Below are 27,581 nucleotides of genomic sequence, written 5' to 3' on the forward strand. Positions count from 1 at the left end.
ACAGGTACAAGTTATAAGGAAAAAAATATGTCTAATTTGGTTTCTACGGATAAATGCATATAAAAGCAATATTAATTTTATAGTTTGGACTACTAAGGTAATATAATGAAATATATGGAAGTCCGGGTATTTACAAGGATTTATTACCCATCATAGCTTGGTTTACGTTACATCCGTGTAACATTCACCATTCTACCCATGATTGACAACCACGTCACTGGTTTTTTTAGAAGTCATTCATATATGATCAATCACATGACTTTCCATGATTGAATTTACAACAGCCATCTATAATTGGGCTTATAAAGCTTTTTTAAGCAGAGCACCTTTTATTTGACGCAGTCAAAATGATGCGATATTTATCATTTATTATTAAATTTAATGAAGGATGGCATTCTTTTATAAAAAATCAAATTATATTTATTATTATTAGTTGATTAAAACTACGAAACATTTAAAATAGTTTAAATCTCTTAAAGTTATTAGAATTCAATGTATTACCTAATTCAAAGAATGGAAGAAAAAAATCATGAATTACGAAGAATAAATATGGGTTCTGAATATTAGGATCTAGACTGGTATCAGAAAGATGAAAAAGAAGAAGAATAAAAAGTAACTAAAAATATTTTTAGTATACATAGATGATCAAATATTGATGCTGTTGATGCTAAATGGTGTGATCTATTTTAAAATCCAGAACACCTGATTTACAAAAAAGCGTTGAATATTTCTGGCTAGTATGTTTATGAATCTCCCAAATTTTAGTACCAATAAATACGTTGGTTATTCAAAGCCCATTGATTTCTTTTGATGAAGCTTAAATGGCAGAATCCAGAGTATTTTGATAACCTATTAATTTGAAATTTCGTGCATTCTTACCAAGGGGGTTCTAATGTGCGAAGCCATATTTCATTTGTACACGAATCCGCGTATAAATTTTCTAGGCCATTTGTCAGAGAGGGATATCTACGCACGTACTATATACGTCTCGCATTTTGCGCTTCTCAATAATTTATATTCTCCTGGTATTTCACATTCTAGAATGGTGGATAATGTCGCAAAAACGTTAAATGTGTCAATGACCCAAATAAGAGACAGATTCTTGTTTTCTGATGGCCTGAATCTTACGCTTTTGAAAAATAGTTTTATTTTTGGAATTTTTTCTCTTGTGACACATTTTTATGAATTATTCAGGCAATTGCTACTACTACTACTACAACTACCATCACGCTGTTTCCCCGCAGGGGTAGGCAGAAAGGATGAAATGCCACACTCTTCTGTCGTGACATACACTCCTCGCCTCCTTCACATTCATGCATCTACTCATACATGCCCTCCGATTAGGTAGACTTATGACACCGCCAAATTTAGAGTTCTGATTGATCTGATCGTGCCAAGTCTTTTTCGGTCGTCCTCGTTCTGTTTTCCCTCTCACATTCGCCATATATATTTTCTTAGTCATTCTCTCGTTATCCATTCGCTCCACATGTCCATACCACCGTAAAAAACTCTTCCTAATCTCTTTAATTATTCTTTGGTTGAAGTTCTATTATCTTATAAAGAAATATCCCAATTAAGTAGCATAAGTAGCGTTTAAAAATGAAATATTTTAAAAATGTTCAAAGAATTTTTTTTTTTACGGAACGCTTTCTTATTTAGAAACTTATTCTTCCATATTTTAGTGTATGATTACTCTTATAATTTTTTGTCACTTGCTATTCAAATCATTTCTCTTTTGAAGTATATTTCAAATTGTACCTGCTTAACCGTATCGACATTTATGAACATGACAAAAAAAAACTGTTATAAATATTTTGACACCGCTGAGAATAGAACTCGAAACATCTAGCATGGTAGCCAAATGCGTTTACCATTACTTTATCTGTGTGGATAAAGAGATGAATGATGATGTCACTCATTAATAATCATTATATCCGATTTTAAAAGAATGGTGGAATGTATTTTTTTACCTAAACATTATATTTTACGCATGAAGATGCATAAAAATGCACTAAAATTACATAACTGGATCATATTTTTGAATAATATGGTTTTTGATTTTTCTGTTCATTATTGATTTCTAAGCACAATTTTTTTTTTAAATATAACAGAAGTACGTCATTGATATTTGATCCACAGTGATCATGAATTTATTTTATAAAATATATTTTACGAAAGAAAATAATCAAATAAATCTATATGTACTGCTTCAAATTTTCCTGTATAAAAATCGAGTATTTATTACTCTTCAACGAGAGATTTGGTGAGGTAAGGTCATGGGTTTTGAAAGTGGCGATACCGCCCTTCGATGAACGCTGGAGAGAGATATTTTTCTGAATACTAGACGCCCTAAGCGATAGAATAGAGGGCTGAGAAGTGGGCAGTATATTTGTAATCCCCCCTCCTCTATATGAGAGGACATTCAGGTAATTTCGTTTCCTGAATCGATGAAATATTTTAGCAGGGGGTGCTAGACTAAAAAAGTTTGAGAACCTATAGGTAAACTTATAATTGAATAACAATGATATGTAAAATTATTATTTTTACTACTTTATTAAGAATTAAACAAAAAAATACATATCGCTCACTCCTTCCAAGAACGTCTTAAATCAAAAATCGTCAATTTTCAGTTGTGCATGTTTTCGGAGTGCCCAGAAAATGTAATATATTCCAGCAAAAGAGGCATATTTTAAACTTAATATTTACCCGCTACAGGGCAGAAAGTGTTGTTTTTGCATTTTGAAAAAAAAGTGTTGTTTATTTATTTTTTTAAATACACTAAATATTTTTCAAATGGTGAAAAGACCTTCAGGTTTTACCTTAAAAGATCTGTTGCACAGTTAAAAGTTTAATAAGTGTATTGATATTTATTTTTAAAACATTGTATTATATTTTTAAACTTTAAAAACGTTCTCCTGAAACATCAAGTTTTTTGATTTATTACGTTCTTGAAAGGAGTGAGCGATAAATATATATTTTGAAAGTTTTTATTTACCGAAAGCAAGCTAAATTCACCAGATCACATCAATATAAAATTTGAAATAAATTTTTGAGCCGTGGCATTTTATACACCGTCGTCCTTGTCATCCTGTGATTGAGAATCCCGTCCCCTTGGAACACTACATCGTTCTAAGTGACCGGATCCCTGAACTGTTTACGATCTTCATCTGTTTGCATGACTGAACTCGGGGGTGGGCGAATAGGAATTTTGGTAATTCTTTGATCTTTGATTTACGAGTTCTCTTCGTTCTTTTTAATTTTTACCAAAGGATAGAAGAGTATGTAATTTTTTTGATTTATTATAAAAATACTAATTTTCCATTTAATCATTACACTCACGAAATGGTATATAGTGCACTGCATTTTATTTACACAGTGTTTTTCGATTGTCAATTACATGAAGTCAATCAGTTCCAGGTTTCAAGTACAAGTTGTAACATTTTTTCTTTTAACCTCCTTTGGGAATTAAATCCAGGACTTTTAGCACACTCGACAAATATGCTGACTATTTTAACATTACTCGAAGGTGAATAAAGTATGCAACCAGAAATATTAGTAATTTTTGCAATGCTAATATTAGGATTTATCCTTTTAACTAACAAAATAAAGCAATTAGCATGAAATCTACCCTTATTTTTTTTTATTTCATCATTTCCATGTTCAATTTAGAATTGTTATATTTCCTCGGACTTTCTCGACTTTCAACATCTGTACGAATATATTTCTCAATTCGTTTATTTTTATTATTTAACAATATCCATTTTCAATATAAAACAATGCAAGTATTTAAGAAACCTCAAATTCTTTTACTTATTTTAAATGAACGACGATTCGTGTTATTTATATAATTTATGATATCGTAAAGAATTAATAAAATTTAAAAATATTATTATTTTGATATTTTCTTTCTTCATACAAATGAAAAAATTCAGCTCTAGTAGGACCCTGGACAAAAAGTACTATAATATCATCGAATCTCTTTTAAAATCATAAAAAAACAATACATTCAAGGACGAGACTACATACAATGCCAAAAAATATAAATTGATTTTTTAAAATGTTCAAAAATTGATTTAAAAAAAAGTCTCAAATAAGCAAGGCATCGTCCCGAAATTGGCAATCTGAAAATAACACGTTTCCAAACAGATGACAATCAATTTATTTTTACGTTTTATATTTTGTCGCCTCTGATACCCCAAGAGAAGGGGAGGGAAAATGAAGAAAAAAATCCTACGCGAAGAACCGCGTGACGTTTGCGAAAATAATTGACAGGCCGTCAGAAGATTTAGTAGGTAACAAATGGTGTGAAATACTTTACTAAAAACCATTTTAAACGAGGTTTTAGACTCGACATTGATTTTGGAAAGTGAAAAATAGGATATTTAAAATGTTTTATTTCGTTAGAACTTGTACGTGAAATACAATCCGTTGAAAAAATAAAATTTATTAAATTCCTTGTGTAAGTATGATCTTTGTTAATAAATTTGGGTTTCTCCGCTTATAAGTTATTCTTATATTGACATCTCAAAATAGATGAAGAATAATATAAGTGTGAACAACAACAAAAATTACTTGCAACATTTTGAGTATATAACAACATAGGAGGACTAAAAGAGTTTCTGATCAATAAAAAGCTTCTTCTCATCTTACCAATAGATGTCTCTAGTGAAGTTCTAGTGATTCAAGAACAATGTTTAAAAATTTGTTTACAAGTATATATATATATAGAACTTCCAAGAATTTGAGTAGTGTGGTTGTCAATTATGGGTTGAATTGGTGAATGTAAAACGTGTGTAAAGTGATCACTTAAACCAACCTATGACGGTCGTCAGCCCCGTAAATGCCCAGACTTCTATATTCTTCTTCATTTTTGATGAGATGTCAAAAAATATTACAAAAATTACACAGTTAAATACAATATATACCTACTTGCACCAACTACAAAAAAAATAGTACCTAAAATAAAGTTATATAAATTAGATGAGTGCTTATATTTTATATGGGCCATTTCTACCTTCTCGAATCCAACATCCAATTTTTGAAATAATCCAAGTGTGTAAATAATCAAGAAAGTGTTGACAAATTCAATGCAAGTTTATTATTTGACATCTATTTATAAATAAACAGTAGAACGATTATTCATATAATTTTACGTCGAAGATGTTAACAAATAAAATTCAATACAAAAATATTCGCAACGATACTCGAATTTCGACCTGTCTATTAATATTGAGTCTGCCATTTTGGGATGATCCTTTGCCTTTCGTGATTAATAACGTATCGTAATGAAGCGTGAGTGTATCCACATTATTTTAAGCTCTTATTTTGGGACAATTCATTAAACTTCATGGGATCATTTAATATGGGGTGAAAGATCTACTCGTTTATAAATATAAATATAAATATAAATGCAAATGATTGTTTGTCCAAAAATCTCCGAATCTGAATCAACCAAAAATCTGAATCACTGGATTCACAGATTGCTCTATAATTTTGACTATATTTTCTTTTCATTTTACTCAACTGAATCACAGTGTGAATCACTGAAACGCGTGGTCCAGCTAGTACCCCGCACCCCAATGGTGCAATGGGCGCTGCATCATATAAACGCAGTGTTATCTTGATCGTTAACACATAAAGGAAAGGTTATCAGGCCTCCGCTTCAGGTACTAGTCCAGGGTAATTAAATAAATATGACAGTGAAAATATCAATAATATTTATATGAGCCCCCTAGCAATCGAACTAGGGACCTCCAGAACAGTAACCGAGCGTGCTGACCATTGTTTTTAATCACAAAAATCTTTAAAAAAAAAGAAATTCTTTCACTGAAGATAAACAAAAAAAGGAAAAATAAAACCAATTTCCATTAATTAAATGTTACGTTCTTTACTGTATTTTATTTTATTTTTTAAAAAGCTGGTGGCGTCATTGAAACACGTATTTTTTTTATTCCAGGTATATGTATTGCCAATTGCTTTGAGCAACATTTAATTTGATTTTTCCTGTCATTTTTTTTTATTTACAATGACGTAAAATGACAAGGAAGTAATGTTGGGAGCTTTCATTTTTATTTTTTTGGTCGTAAATACTTGGTCTTTTGTGATCAAAGCGAACCGCGTTTATCATGCGTAATACACCATCACGATTCCGACTGTGAATACCACAACTCCGTCCAATACACAGACTTTGCGAAATACATAGTATATATGAACGTATTCAGTTAAGATATGACTCAGCCTACTCTTCTTTCAAACAAATTCCTTCTTTGAAATAAAAGTTCAAACTGCTCCACGTTGTAAGCGAAATCCGACAGTTTTAACGTATTGCTTATAGGAAAAGCCCTTAAAAATAAACTACAAAATGGAATCTATAAAGAAAGAATTATAATCTACATATATAAAATAGGATTTATAAGTAGAATGCGGAAGTCTGAAAATTTAAAGGGTTTATGACCTGTCACATCCTGGTTAAATTATCACAAGTGTAATTTTCACCATTTAACCTAAGATTGACAAACACACTACATCTCATGACCTGTATATCGTAGTCATATAGGAAAAAATGACCAAGTGCATTTTTTACAAAAAACGTGATCATTGAGTATTTGATATCTTACTAGCTTAATATTGCCCTGAAAAAATCCCAAAGGATTTTAAACTTGGAAGTATTGACTTGGTAAAAATGACTAACTGCACTGATGTTTATTTTCTTGCCAAGCAAAAGTGACTTAAATGGCCCTCCTGAACATTTTACATTTTGGTAGTTTTGTCATTTTTTCCTGTACGACTACGATATGTGAATTCATTGGTGCCATATATTGTTGCATTAGGAAACCTTTTACCTGGATGTAAGTAAGATACATCCAATTTTTAAAAGGGATAACAACTGTTTATTTTGGGTAATTCTAAATTAATCTTACTTAATCCAATTAAAGAAAGCTATAACCTTCATAAATTTTTAACTAATGGCAGCTCCTTCAGAAAAATTAAAAATCTATTAAAAAAATTACTAACGTGGAAAGAAACCCAACAACAAGTAGATAAAACAAAATGCAATATTAATCATCAATTACATAATGGTAAACGTTACACAAGAATTTATAGATTTAGTGTTAAATGTGAAGAACTCCACTTTAATAAATGTATTAAATTTTAATATCAAACACAGATTTTTTAGTGTACTAGGTTGTATTTTATTGTTTAAAAACACCTAAAAATAAATGCTGTGGCAATTGTTTCACCAAGTTATGGCATTTTCTGATGAATAACTTTAAAAATGTCAGTGTTTGATTTGACATTTAATACATACAGTTACACAAGTACATATGTTAAGCAATTAAATCATTTAAGTTAAAAAATATCCGGTGGTTACCACTGGTATGCTGAGACTTCCGTCTTTTGTTGTATAAAAAAGATTGATATTTCATAATTTGCTCACTCCTTTCAACAACGTCATATATAAAAAAATCGTCATTTTTTAGTTGTGCATATTTTCGGAATGCCCAGAAAATATACTACATCCCAGCAAAAGCGGCATATTTTTAACCTAACATTTACCCGCTATAAAGTAGAAAGTGTTGTTTTTGCATTTTAAAGAAAAGGTATTATTATTTTTTTTTTTAATATGCTAAATATTTTTCAAATGGAGAAAAAACCTTTTTTTTTAGGGTTTACCTAAAGAGATCTGTTTCACAAAAAAATTCTTGAAATTTATTTTTAATACATTTGACTATATTTTTAAAATTTAAAACGATCTCCTGAAAAATCAAGTTTTTTTTTGTATGTGACGTTGTGTAAAGAAGTGAGCGATTTGTTAAAACACCTTTAATTTATTGATATATTATCCGGACGATGAATAATCCAGTAGCTGAGGGTAAATAATGAAGATGTCAAACTGCTTATGTTGTTAGCACATAGAGCAGAGTTCGAGCATTGTTATGGACCTCGTATTAGAGATCTGTAATCAAAATGGAATTAACAAGCTTGTGGTGTTTCGAGAAAGTTCTCAAAGTGTCCTTGGTATTCATAAACGAATTAAGAGCTTCGTGAATACAAAGTAAAATTGAAATAATTTTAATAATGTTAGTTGCGTATGACAGAATTCAAAACGTTGATAGAAGCGACGAATGTAAGATTGAAACAGGGATAATTGAAAAAATTAAACAAAGATATTCGAGGTGGTATGGACATGTGGAGCGTATGGATGGCAATACAATAACTAAAAAAAAAATTTATTTGGCGAATGTAATCGGGAGAACAGAAGGAGGAGGGCGAAAAAAGACTTGACGAATGTGAGCTGAGCGGAAAAACAGAACGAAAACTGCTGAAAAAGATTTGGCACGATCAGATTAATCAGAACGTAAAATCTCGTGGTGTCAAAATGGATGTGAAGGAAGCTAGGAGTGTATGTCAGGACAGAAGAGTGTGCAGTTCCATCCTCGGTAACGGCATGACGGTATAAGTAATAGTAGTAGTGTTTTAAAAGTTTTACCAGCACTTGTGTGTAAGTGGCTAATCGAATATCCTTAAAGAAGAGGTATTCCATCAGTAATTTATGTGAAAAGGCACAAGTAATTTGTGAGTTTTTATTGCGTTTAATTAAATAAAAATATGTATTTAAGAAAAAACGCGTGATAGAAGTGAAACTTTTTAAATAATCACAGAACATAACGATAAATACCACCTACATAACCCGTGGTACCTCACTGTTCATATATAGCGTCTGACATGTACATCTACAACGTGCACATGTGCGACACTAACTGATAATCAGTTAGTGTCGCACATGCGCACATCGCTTTGCATCGTTATGTATATATCACTCTCTCTTTCTCCACTCCCGTGGCGATGGATTATATACTACAGCACTTTTTCTCCTTCTCTTAACGTCATATCTTTCTTCTCTTTCGTGTAACGAAATATGAATGTGACGCGTCTTTGTAATCTCGTCAAATTATTGATCATTGAATCTTTGCCTGAGAAGTTTTACTTAAAAATGTGTAAAATCATTTTCCACACATTTTTTCGGATTTTTTTAAGAGTACTTGAAGTTTTCAATATTTAAAATGAAAGAAAACCGCACTTATAATTAATATTTTCAAGAATTCATTTGATTTTTTCGTATCGTCTTTTTTTCTCAGTCTTAGTAAGAACCGGTTTTCATTTTTCTCGTAAAATTGTACAAACGAATTAGGTATTGTCCTGACAAGGGAAGAATAATATTCAAAGGATAACTGTCAGAAGTATGTCAAGTCGTTTGGACGTTTCGCTTTGTCCTGGTTTACATTCATCCAAGCAGAATATAAGAAAATTCACATAAAAGAGCAATATTCAGAATAATCAGATGCATTTTTGTATTGAGATATCAAAAAGAAGAACGGTGTATTTTACCTAGTATTGTAGATCGATTGAAAATATGCACATATTTTTTTGTAATTGAAATACTAACATTTTATTTATTGTTTCGGCATTAACTTTGTGGTAAGACATGTTACAATGATTAAAGAAAACACTTGTTTTTTACCACTTGAGTTTTATTATAGATTACATGTTTCAAAAGTTAAACTTCCATCCCTCAGGTCTGTATAATAACTAAATTATAAAATATAAAATTGTTCTATAAATAAGGAGAGGGGAAAGTAAAAGGAAAGGGTTAGTCAAGGGGCGGAGTTTGAAAACAAAGGAAAAATGGAAAGCAACGGTGAAGAATTTTGAAACAATATATTATTTAATAAATTATTATTAGAATTTAGGTTTTTTTGGATTTCTAAATTTTCAAGATAATTCATAATTTGGCCTTTATATGGAACAAGGTGTAAAAATTTTAATTTATGAGAGTGAAATGAGTGATTAGTATCTATTACGTGATTCGCAAATTCCGAAAAATAATTACTAACAAGACCGCTATGATGTTCTTTAATTCTAATCTTTAAATTTCTCGCAGTTTGGCCAGCATATATTTTTTTTTCTGAAACATGTAGTCTATAATAAAACTCAAGTGGTAAAAAACAAGTTTTTTCTTTAATCATTGAAATACTAACATGTTTGATATTATTTTTTTGAGTTTGGAATATGGGTAAAGGTGTTTACTGCGTTTTACCTATCACCGCTTTTGTAGAGTATTAACTTTAATTTTCACAACATTTTGAGTGTTCAAGTACTCGTTCACAAATCTAGGTTTTGTTCACTCGGGAATTTTTATTTATTTATTTAATAAAGTTAATTTATGAAGTTATTTTAATTCTTTATTTTTAGTGCTTTCACACCAACATCATGGTTAGATTAACGCAGAGAACATCATAGTCTAAGCTTAACTCGAAGGTGCACAGTTTACACCCGCGCTGTGCCAAGCGGGTTTCCCGCAAGGTATTAGTAATTTTACATTTTTTGACATCTTAATAAAGATGAAGAAAAAAATGGCAATCTGGGTATTCGCAAAGCCCACGACCTGAGATTGACAGGTTAAGTGATCTAACACATGTGTAACGTAATATTTACCATTCTAACCATGATTGACAACCATACTACCGAAATTTTGGAAATCATATCTGCATGATCAATCTCACGTACTTCATCTATATTGAGATGTCTTTTATATTATTAATTAATGATATAACTATCTCTTTTGATTCATCAAATAATTGTAAATCACTTTACAAACTATGTAATGTGATTACTCAAATGAAACAATGAGAGGTCGTTAGTATTGTTATTAATAAAAATAATAATTTTACATGATTTACAAAATGCAATCCTCGTAAAGTACTACTTCAATTCCATCAATATTTTAAGTATGTAGAGATATTATACACGTACATAAGTAAGGATAAAATTCAACATGTCTGAGCGAAATATTGAGATTTAATAATATTTCACGTAATAATTTGATATTTTCAAATGAAATCTTTTTAAAAATTATCACAACATTTGTTGTGTGTCCAAATACTTGCTCTAACATACTAATAAAAGAGTTTCTGCTCAATAAAAATCTTCTTTATATATATACACATATATATATATATATATATATATATATATATATATATATATATATATATATATATATATATATATATATATATATATATATATATATATATATATATATATATATATATATATATATATATTTAAATATATATATATATATATATATATAAATATATATATTTACATTTAAATATATATATATATATATATATATATATATATATATATATATATATATATATATATATATATATATATATATATATATATATATATATATATATATATATATATATATATATATATATATATATATATATATATATATATATATATAAATATATACATATATATATATATATATATATATATATATATATATATATATATATATATATATATATATATATATACATATATATAAAGTTACCAAGAATTTGAGTAGTGTGGTTGTCAAAAATGGGTACACTTGGTGAATATTACACGTGTGTAAAGTGATCACTTTAACCAGCCTATGACGGTCGTCTGCCCCGTAAATCCCCAGACTTCCATATTCTTCTTCATCTTTGAAGAGATGTCAAAAAATAATATAAAAATTATAATTTAAAAAAAATATATACCACTATTCTAAGGCGCTTACAAAATCAGATGATATTTTAATAATAAAATTCCTGCATTTTAAAAATTTCACAACGAGTTGAGCTTAAAATAAACTTTCTTTGTTTTGCTTTTTGTCTTATTTTACAGTTCATATTTCAGAAAATGGAATAAAAATAGCTTTCATAAAAGAGATAAATTTAACGCAGTCTCGTTTTAAACAAAGAAATCCTCTGGCATCCTTCAATTTCCTTCCGCTCATAGCCAAGCATGGCGGGAAAGCATGGCGCCCATAAAATATGCAAGGATAAACAATCCCGTAATGTCTTAAGGACTGTTTTAATTTAAGAGATTTGTTTTCAATTGAATATTAATGGTACTTATTTCTAAATTCCACTACTAAATACTGCGCTCTGGAATTTTAATGATAGCGAAGAGCATTTTTGCAAGTGATTGAAATATTTATTTCCTCCTTAAGCGAATTCCTTTAAAAGGGAAATCAAATTAAGCCGGGTTGTTACGGAACTTTTTACATGGGATTTAATCTGTGAGAATCATTGGATTAAAATCCCGATTTTTACGACCATTTCGTACATTTTTCTTCTATTATAATTTAATGAATTATTAAGGCTGGTGTCGAATAATTTCTCACATGCAAATGTGGTTGGTAATAGAAGCAAAGAAAGACCGAGGGAAACTTGTAAAAGTCAAGTATTTCAAACCCTTGAATGTGTGCAGATCAGGAGTCGGAATAATCGTCGGTATTGTATGACGAGATGCATGGATTTGGAAAAGGCGAAGATTGTTTGCAAAAACATATTTCCGTGTCGTTCTATTCACTCCTACCCCTGTAGAAAACCAGCGTGATAATTATTTTTTGTGTCTTTCTATATATTCAAATTGTATTCTAACATATGCATTCACATTTTCTATAAATTTCGTAACTAAGTTCGTAAAACAAAAACAAACAAAAAAATGTTTTGCATAAGGTCTGTCGGGAAGCCTAGATGCTTCTGCATCAAATCTGGGAATGCGGAAGGGCAGCTTTCAATAACATATGTATCCTTTTATGAATTATATGAATATAAAATACAGAATAAAAACTATCGCCTCATATGATAAGTTTTCCAAAATTATTTTTAAGATCGCTGTATTGGTAACCTAAATGCTTCTGTTTCAAATCTGAGAATACGGTGGAACGTCTTTCAAAAACATATGTATCCAAATATTTATTTTATGAATATAAAAAAAAATAAGTCAAGTTTGCCAAAATTATCTTGAAGATCGTTCGTTGTGTTGGTATGCCCTGTTTTTGTCGTCCCGCTACCAGGGTGACATGTGATGGCAAGATGTCTGTTTATCATCGGACCACCGGTGTTATTTCCACTGCCGGCGCCAGTTAAATTATGCGGAGTGCTGTTCACGTCGCTTTCTAAGCGAAGGAAGGTCAGCACAATACAATACGCGAACACATATGATACTAGTACAGGTAAAAAGGTGACTGCAGGGGTCAAGAGGGGTGAAGATGTTGAACGATAATGAAATATATACTCGTATCTGTATCACCGTTTGTTGCTTTTTCTTACCATATTTTACTAAACAGAAAATTATAAGTTATATTTTATATATTAAAAGCATTGTTAACATTGTGGTTTGGTATTATAGTACTCTTTTTGTCATTCATCGTTCACTACGTGAATTATAAATGACGAACTAAATTTAACTTCGATTTAATTTTTTTAAATATTCCCATTGTGATTCGTTTGTCTTCTTTATCTCTTTCAAAATAATATTTTTGCACAAATGTCAAACTGTAATAATTTTATTTTAACAACCTGATGATGGAATCAATATTCCGAAACCGGATGTAACGAATAAGTGTTTTTTAAAGTGGTATCACACAATGTGAACGATGAATGATAAGGAGAGTGTTAAATATAAGTTAGTTTTTCCTTAGTGGCGTGAACTGTAAGTTTTAAAGTCATTAGTTTATTCACCCTTGTAGTGTAGTTGTAAGCGCGTTTGACTTCCGTGCTGGAGATCCAGGGTTTGAAACCCGGGGTTGTTAAAATAAATATAAGTGATTTTTATTCACTTTATTATTTATTATCACCCTCTGAACCGGTACAAGAAGCTCAGAACTGATTACTTTGCCCTTACGACATTGACTATCAAGATTATACTTGTGTTGATAAGATACAATACCTTATACACCATTTGGCGCAGATAAAGTCAAGAAAAAGAAAGTAAAAAAGAGTGAGTTAAATAGCTCACTAAAATACCTTCAAAGTTTTAAAGACTCGCGCAAGTAGGTTTAAAGGATAGGAAAGGTAAATATTTATCTAAATATTATGGTGTATGCTAAATAAAAGATTTCTCAAACCAACCATAGATAGCTCCAGTGAATTCACACGTGAAGCGTCATCAGATTTATGATATATGTGAGAGTTTCAAAAATTTTAGTAGTGTGGTTGACAATCATGGTAAAAATGGTATAAAGTGATCACTTATCCAGGTTTTTCCAGGATTAACCCTGTAGGTAGATCCATAAAACCTTCTTCATCCATATTGAGATTATTAGTCAAAATGAAAAATATTTGTAATTGCTCATTATTTTTACTTTTTAAATAAAAAATAAGAAAGCTGAATGTCATTTGGAAATAATTTAGTTATACAATTATTATTACATAAAGAAAATAAGAAAATGACTGTACATTTACATTTTATTCACGAAATTTAAATTTGAGACTGAAGTACGAGTACTCTCTCTCTGGTCGGGTTATCGTGGCGCCGAATCTGTCTTCAAAGAAGAGTGATTTGAGGTTTTTTGCCAAAATAAAATAAGTTAATGAAATTCAACGCGTGTGGTCGAATTCATTGAGTCATATTTATTTATGTACCTAGTAATACGTTTTATTTAAATAACGCGGTTTCTGATCGTCATGGACGAGAGAAATAAAAACATTGCTTTAAAATAAACAAATGCGTTTTTTTGTCGATATTTTTTAAGTTACTAGTTTTACAGCATTTTAAGTGTGTTCAAATACTTGTTCACAAAATCTGGTTTATCTCCAATTACAGGTGTTATTTTCATGTTACTTTTTGACATCTCATCAAAGATGAAGAAGAATATGGAAGTCTGGGCCTTTACGGGGCTGACTACTGTCATAGGCTGGTTTAAGTGATAACTTTACACACGTGTAATATTTACCAATTCTACCCGTTATTGACAACCACACTACTCAAATTCTTGGAAGTTCTATACATATGAACCAATTTTGAAACATTGTTCTTGAATCACTAGAACATCACTAGAGACATCTATTGGTGAGAAAAACGAAGCTTTTTTACTGAGCACTAGTAGTACTAGTTTTAATACATCGGTTTTATTGAGTTATAGTTACATATTCAAATGCATTGTGAAGATTAAGTGTTTCTTGGAATTAATTTAAAAATAAATTTATATCAATTTGATGTTGTTTTTCTCTACATATTTAATTTTTAACCTGAAATGTCATCAAAAGTATATAGCCAATAGCATCAATGGCATGCACAGTTTTTACATTTTTTTTAAATCATAAAAAAGATTTTTTTTAACTTGCCGCGTACCTCACGAAAATCTTATAAAAAATGGTATAAAAAAATATCAAAATATAAATTCAAAAAAAATATAGTTTAAAAAACATAAGTATATGATTAAAACAAATAAACTATTTTTTCAGTTCCATAGTTTTCAACCATTTGGATGTGCGCGTATTTATATCATGTTTGTTAATAAAAATAAAATTATTCTTGTTATTCAAATCTTAAATCACAGTTTATATCAGGTATAAACCCTTGTTTAATAAAAAAAAAATATTGATCGCAATGGCAGTGACATCTGTTAAACAATAGCTATACCATAATATTAAACATTGCTCATGCAAATAGCTTGCTTCGTGAATTTTCTTTATTTCCATTGTTTCAAAAACTTTGTGAAATCAAACGTAGGTATTTGAATCGATTGCTTTCTATTTTATTTATTTTCTATTGAACCAGATTGAACTACAGCAACGCGTGACTGGGTAAAACAAGTTAAAAATATAATATAAACCTCTAAAGAACAAAATAAAAATTCATCGTAAATTATTTCAATTTTTTGTTCGATAATCTATAGTTTATTTCAAAAAGTGATGCCAGCTTTTGATTATCTTCAATCGAGCGTCACTTTGTAAAAAAAATATTTACGAAAAAAATTGTACACGTATCATATTTACCTTATTATGATCTCCTCGGTTTATATATTTCCCGCCTTGATGTTATTTATTCGTCCCGAAGTGATTTTTCAAATAAATATCGCATCGCATAGAAGTTTCCGAATACTTAATAATATCAAATGGCAGGGTATAAAAGCAGCACTGTAACGCATTGACAGTTATACAAAGTTTCGTTGAATACAGTTTGGATTCGTTTCAAATGACTTCATCAATATTTCCGTTACAAGCTTCGAGTGGAGTTTTTCAAGCCGCCTAGACCAAAAAAGAGTGTGAAAAATAATATATTGGAATCGGTTGGCATGCGAATAAATCATTGTCACTGGTGATTTATAACGAATCGACTCCATAAATTGACTTCCATTTTGTCAACCAAACAGAACCATTAAACACGCGCCTTTATAAAATAATATTTTTAGTTCAAGAACAAAGGTAGATATTATTATAATATAAATTTGCTTGTTTTTATTCAAGGGGTCTTATCTTAACCTTTAAATAACATTTTATAAAGAAGAGTTTACATGAACTTCATTCGTTATGAAATTTTAAATATTTATGTAACTTAAATAATATAAAAGAATATATTTTTTTTTTCAAAAATGTTTATAATGTTAGTATAAAACCACTCACGGTGAGTGGTTATATATATGTACTAATATTATTAACATTTTTGTTAAAAAAATAAATAATAAAAATGACTAACCACAAAAAAAGTAAACGTTTTAATTATTAATAATATTGAGAATATTATAAATATTTATTTATGCTAGAGGTCCTGGGGGCTTAATTCCTAGGGAAATAAAAAATATTAAGCAAATTAATAATCCGATTTAACCCTAAATTGGTATTATAAGCTAAAGGGAACTTGCCTTTATGTAATAGATAAGCAACATAAAATTGAGTTAGTTAAAAACAGTATTCTATTCATCATTTGGTGAGAATGGTGACAAGGAAAATAATATTTTAGTTAAGCACATTTCTGTAATTTACAAGAGATAAATTCTTAGAGTGATACCATTTTGTAATATATTTTATTTATTATGGTATAAAAATGTGTAATATAACCGTTCAAAATATTAAATTAGAAGTATTCTGGTGAATTTGGTCAGCACATTCTAATAAAATATTCTTATATTTATATATATATTTATATATTTTTAAATCTTATCCGGTAAGTTATTTAATTGAAGTAACGATCCTATTGTCCCAATTTCCGTAGGTGTTAATTTTCAATGTATTTGAATTTCAGGACCCAATTCCTGTAAAATTTAAACTTCATCCTTTTACATGTTTTTAGTCGCCACCTATAATTTATTGGAATTCGACGCCATTATTTCTCATGCCGAGCGCGCTTCGCATACCCGTATAACTCTTTTAATTGGACATTTAACATGTGTTTTAACACACTATTTAATTATTTCTTATATTTTACTTAAAAGTTCTTATAATGTGCTAAGAAAGATATATGTATGATCTCACTGAATTATTTAAATGAATTATGGCATCGAATTGCAATTTCTGTGGTGTTAATACCATAAAGAAAAACGTTTATTTAAAAAAAACCTAAGTTAATTTTTTTAAATATTTCTTTCTTACATTTACGTTTTAAAATAAAAACTACTAAATTATTTAAATTAATAAAATGCAAAAAAAATTAGGTCCTGAAATTAACGCCATTCTTATTCCCCTCAAAATGATAATAACAAAAAAACACACTTAACGGTTTTAAACACATCTCTGAAGCTATTAAAAATGTATTTTAAACAAATTTTAACGAATAAAAATATAACAATGATTAAAGAAAACACTTGTTAATGCCGAAACAATAAATAAAAAAATATAACGATTAAGGATTGAAATTTTGTGGTAGATATGACGAAGGAGGTCAAAATTGTGAGCAATTGCAGCGATATTTTAATAGTCCATAGTCAAACTGAATAAAAACTAAATTGAAAATTTATTATCCTAGCATTTACTACTTTTCCTATCAAATATTGTGCAGAGATCGATATAAACTGCTTGTTTTTAACAGTTCGTACGAAATGGACGATATTTTTATTTTGAAAGACAACTTTGTAAGATTATTTCCAAGAAAGAAGTTTTAGTGCTGAAATATTTCATAAAGTATTTCCAAGATCGTTTTACTGCGCAGATGTGCATAATATGCAAATGCACTGGTAGTAGTAATATAGGACAATGCAGATTTATATGATCGTGACAAGTCAAGTTATATAAGGTAGTATAATTTCTCGTATGTAAAGTTCGGTCGCAGTACTAGTGACTTAGCAAGGTACCAAACTACGGTTTTAGTATAGTTTTAACCCTTTTTAAAATATTTCAAAATAACCCATTTAAATAATGATCTTTTTTTCTTATAATCAAATGTTTTAACTGGTTCGAATTATTAAATCCTTAAAAATATTTTTTTCAAATGACAAAGTTCTTATTATTCAGTTATAATACTTACTTCTGTCACATTTTTTTAGATACAAAGAATTATTGTTATACATCGCTCACTCCTTTCAAGAACGTCATAAATCAAAAATCGTAATTGTTTAGTTGTGCATGTTTTCGGAATGCCCAGAAAATGTACTATATCCCAGCAAAAGAAGCATATTTTTAACTTAATATTTATCCGCTACAGGGCAGAAAGTGTTGTTTTTGCATTTTGAAGAAAAGGTATTGTTTGATTATTTTTTTAAATTTACTTAATATTTCTCAAATGGAGAAAAAACCTTCAGGTTTTACCTTAAAAGATGTGTTGCGCATTAAAAGGTCAATAAGTGGCTTGATATTTATTTTTAATACATTGTGTTATATTTTTAAACTTTAATAACGTTCTCCTGAAAAATCAAGTTTTTTGATTTATGACGTTCTTGAAAGGAGTGAGCGACATATATAAAGATGTTGACACAAGAAAATATGGATCTTATATTTTGGGTATCAAATCTTCTTTGGAAAAACTAAAACTCCTTAGATAAATAATGGTTTTGCGGAAACGCTTTTATGCAGCAGCAAAAAATGGCAATGAAACTTGTTTACAAATGTGCTTTTAGTTTAAAAAAACACAATTTTTTCCTAAACATCCCTACATTAATTTTTTTATTGATCACGCGATATTTTGAATGAGAACAAGAGTTCCAATACTCTCCGATCATTCTAATGGATTAACTATTTATTGGATCCGATAGTAATCAAACAAACGATTTTATTTCCCAAATGCGTCCACCTTAAAATCGATCATTTCCCACAGTTGTCAGCCGCAGGAAAGAGCTTTATTACGACTGCCACCACTCAAGGTAGACCGCCACCGGATATCAGGCAATTTACAGACGAAGGGCGACTTCCGGTCCACCGGCTGTTCCGGAAGTAGGGAGTGTTTGCATCTTCAGTATACTGAAAGAGTTTCACTTAAGCCTTAAAATCAAGTCCTCGAGAAATGCGTCTTGATACTCCGCCTCGTTATAGAAATTAAATAACCATTCATCATGGATTTTTTCCATACGATAAAATTAATAACTTAAGCTAGTAAAAATAATAAATATTATTTCATTCATATATTAACTTCATTTTCATAAACAAGGAGTTAATATACTTGTTTATAGACAGTTGAAACATTCTTAATTTACATTTGGTATTTTTTGTTGTTAATAAATAAATATAATTATTCACCTACGAATCATATCTTAAAATCAATAAAATAAACGATTTTATTGAAAACTAAGGGTAGATTAAAATGACACGACTTGCTTTAACTAATATTAATTCATGAACCTATATTTTACGTCTCTTAACATGTTTGTTAAAAAATTGATCTTTATATTTTTATTAATTTTTTTTTGTTGAGTTTGGGATTTTAATTTATAAGTAATAAAATGCAGAATACTAAGTCTTCAAAAAGGTGAAAATTTTAACACCCATAGACGTCGATTTGATCATAAATTTTCTTAAGTATTTTAAATAAATTCGTATAGACTCATATTTAATCTTTTTCATTCTTCGTTATTTTCTTTCTCATTTTTATTAACATCTTTTTATCAGTCCAATGTTCATCACTTTGAAAATATCAGGAGAAAGCAAAAGCTGAAAGAAATGATCTATTATTGTATGAAATAAGTAAAATAGCATCACTCGTCATTTCTTTCTAGGATATTCATGGAGTGTTCCAGCAAAGGAGATGAAAGGATCTTCAACAATGCCGGAATTCGACGTGTCAAGCTCGTCTGAGATCTCAGTGATGCTGGGACAACCTGCCTACCTTCCCTGTAAAGTCAATAACCTTGGAGATAAACTGGTAAGTGGAAATATCTTACATAAATACAAGTAATACTAAAACGCTTAACATGTAAAAACAGTATTTTATATTATTTTATTGGCATTTTATCATATGTAGAGGTCCCCACAAATAAAATAAAAAAATATATTTATATTTAAAAAAAAATGCACAAAAATAAAACTTGAAGTCCAAATCTGTTTTTTTTACTGTATTCCATTAAAATCATAATTAAAGTTACGACAAAACGTGGCCTATCCTGTGTTAAACAAATATAAACTCATTAAATCGCACTAAAACGTAATAATGTAACATGTAAGAATTCCTGATTACTTAAAATCATTTATAATAGAAATGTAACGTTTTGGCGAGAACTTCCACATATATGAATGGAGTCTACAGTACTACTACTACCCTCATACCGTTGTCCAACAGAGGTAGGCAGAGAGGATGAAACGCCAAACCCTTCTGTCCTCACGTACAATCCTCGCTTCCATCACATCCATACATCTAGTCATACATGCCCTCCAATTACGCAGACTTTTGATACCACCAGATTTGAGATTCTGATTGATCTGATCGTGTCAAGTCTTTTTTGGTCGTCCTCTTTCTGTTATCCCGCTCATATTTGCCGCATATTTTTTCTAAGTCGTTCTCTCGTTATCCATTTGCTCCACATGTTCAAACCAACTTAAATAACTCTTCTTAATCATTTTAACTATCTCTAGTTCAGCCTTACATTACTTTCGTATTTCTTCGTTAGTAATTATTTCCTTCAATGATTTTCAACACATTCGTCTGACGGAGTACATTTCAGCAAAATCCACACTACAAAAGAAATACAATAAATTTCTTAATTATGATATCATCTTCTATGAATTTGATGAACATTGATAATTTAAATACTATCAAGTTACATTTTTAGTCGATATAAACAAACTTGACGAATTAAAAAAAAAATTTCTTCATATAAACCCATAATCTGTTATTACACGTTTTATGCATATGTAAAATAAAAACATTACTTTAAAGGTGGGTTAATATTTTTTTAAGATAAATTAATCAAAACAGATTTTTTAAGCAAGGTTTCTGGTGAGTATAAAAAGCTCACAATCCAAATGGAATTTCTTTGCGGAGTTATGAAGTTGGCGGAAGTTCGCTAAATCGGCAATAAAATGTAATTGGAAATCCAAATAAGTTTGAAAAACATTCAACTTGAAAGTTGAAAAACTTGTGACCTGGTTGATTCAAAGAACTCCAACTTAAATTATTATTCTTCAGTTATTTTATAGCTTTATTGGAAGAAAGGTATTACAATAATGATTTGTTTTGTTGTTTAATGTCCGTCTCAGTACCAATTCTCATTTTGTTACATGAAACAAAAAATATAATTCTGTAATATTTTAGTTTGAAATATTTCAAAATACTTTGATAAAAAAAATTATAATTTCAATAAAAGAAAAATACAAAAAATAATTGCAATAAAAATAAATTGTTAATTGTAAGTCCATCTATGTAATGATATTAAAATACAAGTAGTACGAATGACTAACTTAGGGTTGCACACCCATACTCGTACAAGCTTATGTGGGCTTATTTACAAGGCTTACTTACGAGTCCCTTGATATTAATTTAATATTTATCGTGTTATATATGTAACTATCCAATTTAATTTAAAATTTAAGTTTTTTTTTAAAAACTTTATCTAAGTTCACTTTTAGTATTTCGAAATAATAATAACATCACCGGTTTCACAAATATACCGAAAATCCTTTTCTCAAAGCTCTTCTAGTCGTTCCGGGTCGAGTGAAGAGAATCGCTTTATTTCTGTCGAGTTCTCTTTCCCTCGCGGTAAACGGCTGAGACTATGTGCGCGAGAGAGTAGGAATATCCACGTGCCGTAAATTGTCGGAAGCGCATTGAATGCAGTATAAAGCAACACATAAGACCAATTGACCGCACTGACGGATAATCGGATGTTGGGGAGGGCTCCTGACAGTCTGTTTGCTCTGTTCCACCATTAAAAAGAAATAAAAATGTGCAGAGAGTCCAGCTTTTATTTTGGTTTAATAGAGGGTAAAAGACCTATGGCGGTTCATATACTTAAAAAGTTTATGTGTATACCATAGATATTGAATTCGGATAGAAGATCGCAAAGAAAAAAAATTGAGAAAATAGTTTTAAAATATTTAAAGGTCTGTTAGTACTTGCCCAAATAAAATATTATATACAACATTTTGAGTGTGTCCAAATACTTGTTCACAAAATCTGGATTATCTCCAATTACAGGAGTTATTTTCATATTATTTTTTGACATTTCATCAAAGATGAAGAAGAATATGGAAGTCTGGGCATTTACTAATATAAGAGTATCTGCTTAATAAAAAAGCTTCTTTACATCTCACCAATAGATGTCTCTAGTGAAGTTCTAGTGATTCAAGAACAAAGTTTCTAAATTGGTTCATATATATAGAACTTCCAAGAATTTGAGTAGTGTGGTTGTCAATAATGGGTAGAATTGGTGAATGTTACACGTGTGTAAAGTGATCACTTAAACCAGCCTATGACGGTCGTAAGCCCCGTAAATGCCCAGACTTCCATATTCTTCTTCATCTTTGATGAAATGTCAAAAAATAATATAAAATATTATACATTGATTCGGCATTAGGTATTTGGAATGATATAATTCTAGTATAATACCGCTAATTGAGTTTGTCCGTTCTGTCAGCACGCTCGGCTACCGTTCTGGAGGTCCCGGGTTCGATTCCCAGGGGGGTCAAATAAATATAAGTGATTTTTTCACTGTAATATTTATTCAATATTACCCTGGACTGGTACCTGAAGCGGAGGGCTGATCACCTTTCCTTCGTGTGTAAACGATCAAGATAACACTGTGTTCATATGAAACAGTGCCCTATGCACCATTGGGGTACGGATAAGGGTTTTATTATTATTATTGAGTTTAATTTCATAACACACATTTTATTAGTGTGTAATGAAATAAAACTTACAACATTTTGAGTGTGTCCAAATACTTGTTCACAAAATCTGGATTATCTCCAATTACAGGAGTTATTTTCATATTATTTTTTTGACATCTCATCAAAGATGAAGAAGAATATGGAAGTCTGGGCATTTACGGGGCTTACGACCGTCATAGGCTGGTTTAAGTGATCACTTTACACACGTGTAACATTCATTAATGGGTAGAATTGGTGAATGTTACACGTGTGTAAAGTGATCACTTAAACCAGCCTATGACGGTCGTAAGCCCCGTAAATGCCCAGACTTCCATATTCTTCTTCATCTTTGATAAGATGTCAAAAAAAAAAATAATATGAAAATAAAACTTAATTAGCGGTATTAAACAAGTGTTTTATTTTAAACAATGCACAAATATTACTAATAATAGTAATTTTCAAGTGCAATAACTATGATCCCTACCACAAATTTAAAAAGTGTGTAATGAAATAAAGTGTTATGTTTTTTTTCAATGCACAAATATTAGTAGTTAAAGTAATTTTCAAGTGAAATAACTACGATCTCGCCTTTATTTTGAAGAAGTATGAAAATGGAAAACTACAACTTTGTCTCTTATACACATTTCTAAGCTCCTTGACTTCTACATAAACATTCATCTAGTCATACTTGCCTTCCAATTAAGTTGACTTCTGATATGAGCAGCTTTCAGGAATTGAATTGATATGTTCGTCACATTTTTTTCTTGCTCGTTCTCGTTCTTATCTCCATTTCCCATTTGGCAAACTTAATTTCATAGTAATTCATACTCTCCATATATCTGAATCTGGAAGGTAGTCCTTTTTAACACATTAGCTATGACTGGCACACGCATTTGTGATACTTTACAAATATCTCTGTTATATTATCGGATAGCTATGCGATTTGACGGTACCTGAAATTCATAACCAATTTCGTATAAAACGATATTTTTGTAATTATTTTGGATCATTATAAAATTATTCGTCGGTTAAAATGTACACAAAGAAAAACATAGATTAAATGCAGTGGAGTGATTGGTTTCAATTATCATCCCCCCTCGTTTTGTCAGATAAATTCGTTAAAGCTCTTTCATACAATAATTTTATACACAATCGTACCGAGATAATTTTTTTATGGCTTTATTTATTTCTACATTATCTATCTCTTTTTGCTTGACTAAGAAAAATAAGCTTACAAAAAGAGAATACCCCGCGAAACCGCTTTTTCAGAAGCTTGTCTGCATTTTCAATTGGCTGGAATGGAGTCCGCAACGCCTTACGCAGCTTTGTTTCATAGGCACAAAAATTTTGTTTATAAATATTATATTAAAAATACAGTTTTATTTTTCGTGTATATTTGAAGGATATATTTCAAAAATAGTATCGGTTTATACGTATATGTTTTATAGGTAAATCATGATGGGTATGTTAGATTTTTCAGTAAAATGAGAAAAAAACAGGATCTTTGTGGTGCTCGACTTTTTTAAATCATTGCCACAAATTTATCCAAAATAAAATCTTATTTTTCTACTTTGTTGTTATTATAATGGGTATATCATAATGGGTATGTTAGATTTTTCAGTAAAAATGAAAAAAAAAACGGGATCTTTGTGGTGCTCGACTTTTTTAAATCATTGCTACAAATTTATCCAAAACATAATCTTTTTGTTGTTATTATAATGGGTATATCATGATGGGTATGTTAGATTTTTCAGCAAAATGAGAAAAAAACAGGAGTTTTGTAGAGCTAGACTTTTTAAAATCATTGAGTCAAACTTATCCAAAATAAAATCTTTATTATCCATTTTAGTCAGTTTATTTAATCATTTTAAACAAAAGTTTATTTACAGTAATGCAAAACTCTCTCAACAAAGAAACATAAGTCTATTTTAAATGTTTAGATACAGACGTATGAATAAAGGATAAAACGCCTTCCATGCATCTAATCCACATTACAAATCCCTAAATCCTTACATTTTTCGTATTGTGCTTATCGCATGTGCTTCGAGAAACAAGGAAAACGTAAAGGATTGTCTACCAAACGAAATGAAGTTTTCCGGATTGACCTTTACGTGTATGTTGCATTGTTACATAGGTAGTAACTAGTTCTAGGTATATATGAAGTAACATGTAGCTTCCGGTGCATCCGCAAATATATCCACTCGGATGCTTCCACCTCAAAGTACAAAATTCTTTTATGTAATTTATTTGTTATCCTTTGTATTTTTTCATCCTTTTAATAGCAATTTCTGAGCTACACTTTCTTTGAAAAAAAACTAGTATTTTACCATTGTGAATACGTGTCAAAAACAGTAAAAACATTGTCAGCTCGCAGTTTTTCAAAATTATAAATGAAATAATGAGATTAATATAAAGCCTTCTTGAGGTAGTATTAACAAAAATAATCTCTCTCTATAAATCATTTTATATTACTAGATTTTTTAAATCTCAAGTACAAGTTTATAAATTTAATTAAAACTTATGAATAAAATATGTTTATAATTAAAATGTTACTTTGTTTTAAAACCGCTATAATGATTTTAAAACAAAATAATTTTTTAGTGATTGTATGGTGAATATTATAGTGATTTTAAAACAAAGTTGAATTTCAATTATAAAATGGAAAATCACAAAGTAAGTGCTTCAAATATAAGTTATAAAATATGTTTATTAAAGAAATTTTTAATAATTAAATATTAAATAACATACTCGTAAATTTGTAATAATAATTAAATAAATTTTATTTTTAAATTATTTGCTGTGCAAATTGTCATTTCCAAGTTTATCAAATAGTGTTTTGTCTAATTAGCAAAGATTAAAAAAAATTCTAAGGTCATAAATGTGGTCAGGTCAGAAGTCGTAATAATCGGCAGGTATGTAGTAAGAGAAACGTGAATGTGAAAAGCGAAGATTGTTTGCAAAGACAAATTTGTGTTACGTTCTATTATCTCTATCTACCCCTGCGGCGATGTGACGTGAGGGTTAGTTAATAATGTTAAGAAAACTTTATTTCCATATGTATCAAAAAGTTCAATCTTTCATTATTTTTTTGCTGGTTCAATATGAAAATTATCGTTTTTTTGCAACAAATCAATGAATGTAGTGTTTTATTATTTACTTCTTTGAATTTTATTATTTTAACATTGATGCAATAAGTGCTCAATTAAGTAAAGTCTTTCATGTACAAATGGGTGCAAACAATCAAAGAGAGAATAAAGCTAATTTTATAATTTTTTATAATTTTTAAAGATTGAAACACGTTACTTCATTACAACGTTATGCAATCAAAACTTAGTTAGATTCAATCATAAAAATAACAATATCGAGTCAGAACTACACTTTGAAGATTTCTCTGGAAGTTCTCGCGTATTGCCTTCGATGCATTAAAATGCATTCTTGGTCCTAAGTAGCGCGGTAAAAGCGATGTCCCATCACAATGCCCCAGCTTCTGCACTGTTGGAAGTGCTTTCTGAGATCTGAATACCTGAACTTTTCCTACGGTCTGTAGATGCACTTCTGACCACCTTTCGCAGAGTTTACGAAGCATTTTAACTTACAATTTTGCGAAACATCGAGTTAGGGAAATACACCCAGGACTGTTTCTTTTCAAAAGTTAACTTAGTGTAAATTCAATTTGAAATATTGTTAATGATTGAATTAAACTTTTATTTGCAAATACTTCAATTCGACTTCTAAAACGATTTAAAAATTGGTAAGTGTCATTAAATATCAATATGATGACTTAGGTATTGTAAACTGCACTGTTTACATTAGTAATTTAACTGAGACTTCACACTAATTTAAAAAAAAATAGTTATTAAACATTTACAGATTTAATAAATAAATTTGACTCAAATTCATCTTATTTATAAAGTTCATAAATTTTAATGTTCATAATCATCAAATGTTAAGTATAGTTAAAAACGTAATCACTTCATCTATCTCTTTCAGTGCCTTTATTATTTATTGTTTATTAGTTTTTATTTTTAACTGTTAATAAGAACATCAAATAATCGAAAGTGTTTATTTACAAGTATATTTATTTCACGTTTAAATCATCATGTTATTCCGCATTGTTAATATCTAATCGATCAATAATACATATATTCAACATAATCCATTATCGCTTAATGTAATATTTAAAAAAGTAAAATATCATTATTTGTTTTTTTTTTAATACTCATCTTTAAAAAGAGAGAATTTTGTGATATTTTGCAGAAAGTCAAAGATTTTTTTGTTGTTGTTATATGTTTATACGTTAATTTAAAAAAAAATGAATGAATGTAAACGGTTTATTTAATCAAATATTATTGTAAATAGCAATGACGTGGCTGAAGTTATAAAATTTCTTAGTGAAAAATATCAAGCACCTTGTTTTGAACATGCATGTTGTTTATTTGACGCATTTCAATTTGCGAAAATGGATCAAAAAGCCCATTGAACGTATTAGGAAAACAATAAAAATCTAAT

General features: G+C 29.5%; 1 protein-coding gene across 3 annotated transcripts in view; it reads left to right on the forward strand.

The window, feature by feature from the left end:
* Positions 1 to 27,581, forward strand: part of LOC148309618 (uncharacterized) — a 156,815-nt gene that overhangs the window by 58,233 nt on the left and 71,001 nt on the right. For all 3 annotated transcript variants that reach the window (XM_088259668.1, XM_088259665.1, XM_088259666.1), the window contains exon 3: positions 19,988 to 20,133. In XM_088259668.1, coding sequence (XP_088115794.1) covers positions 19,988 to 20,133 — 146 coding nt within the window. The remainder of the gene's footprint in view (positions 1 to 19,987; positions 20,134 to 27,581) is intronic.

The sequence above is a fragment of the Brachycentrus maculatus genome, unplaced genomic scaffold (genome assembly GCF_059751285.1).
Source record: "Brachycentrus maculatus isolate JH-2025_06_01 unplaced genomic scaffold, ASM5975128v1 h1tg000119l, whole genome shotgun sequence".
Classification (NCBI taxonomy): domain Eukaryota; kingdom Metazoa; phylum Arthropoda; class Insecta; order Trichoptera; family Brachycentridae; genus Brachycentrus; species Brachycentrus maculatus.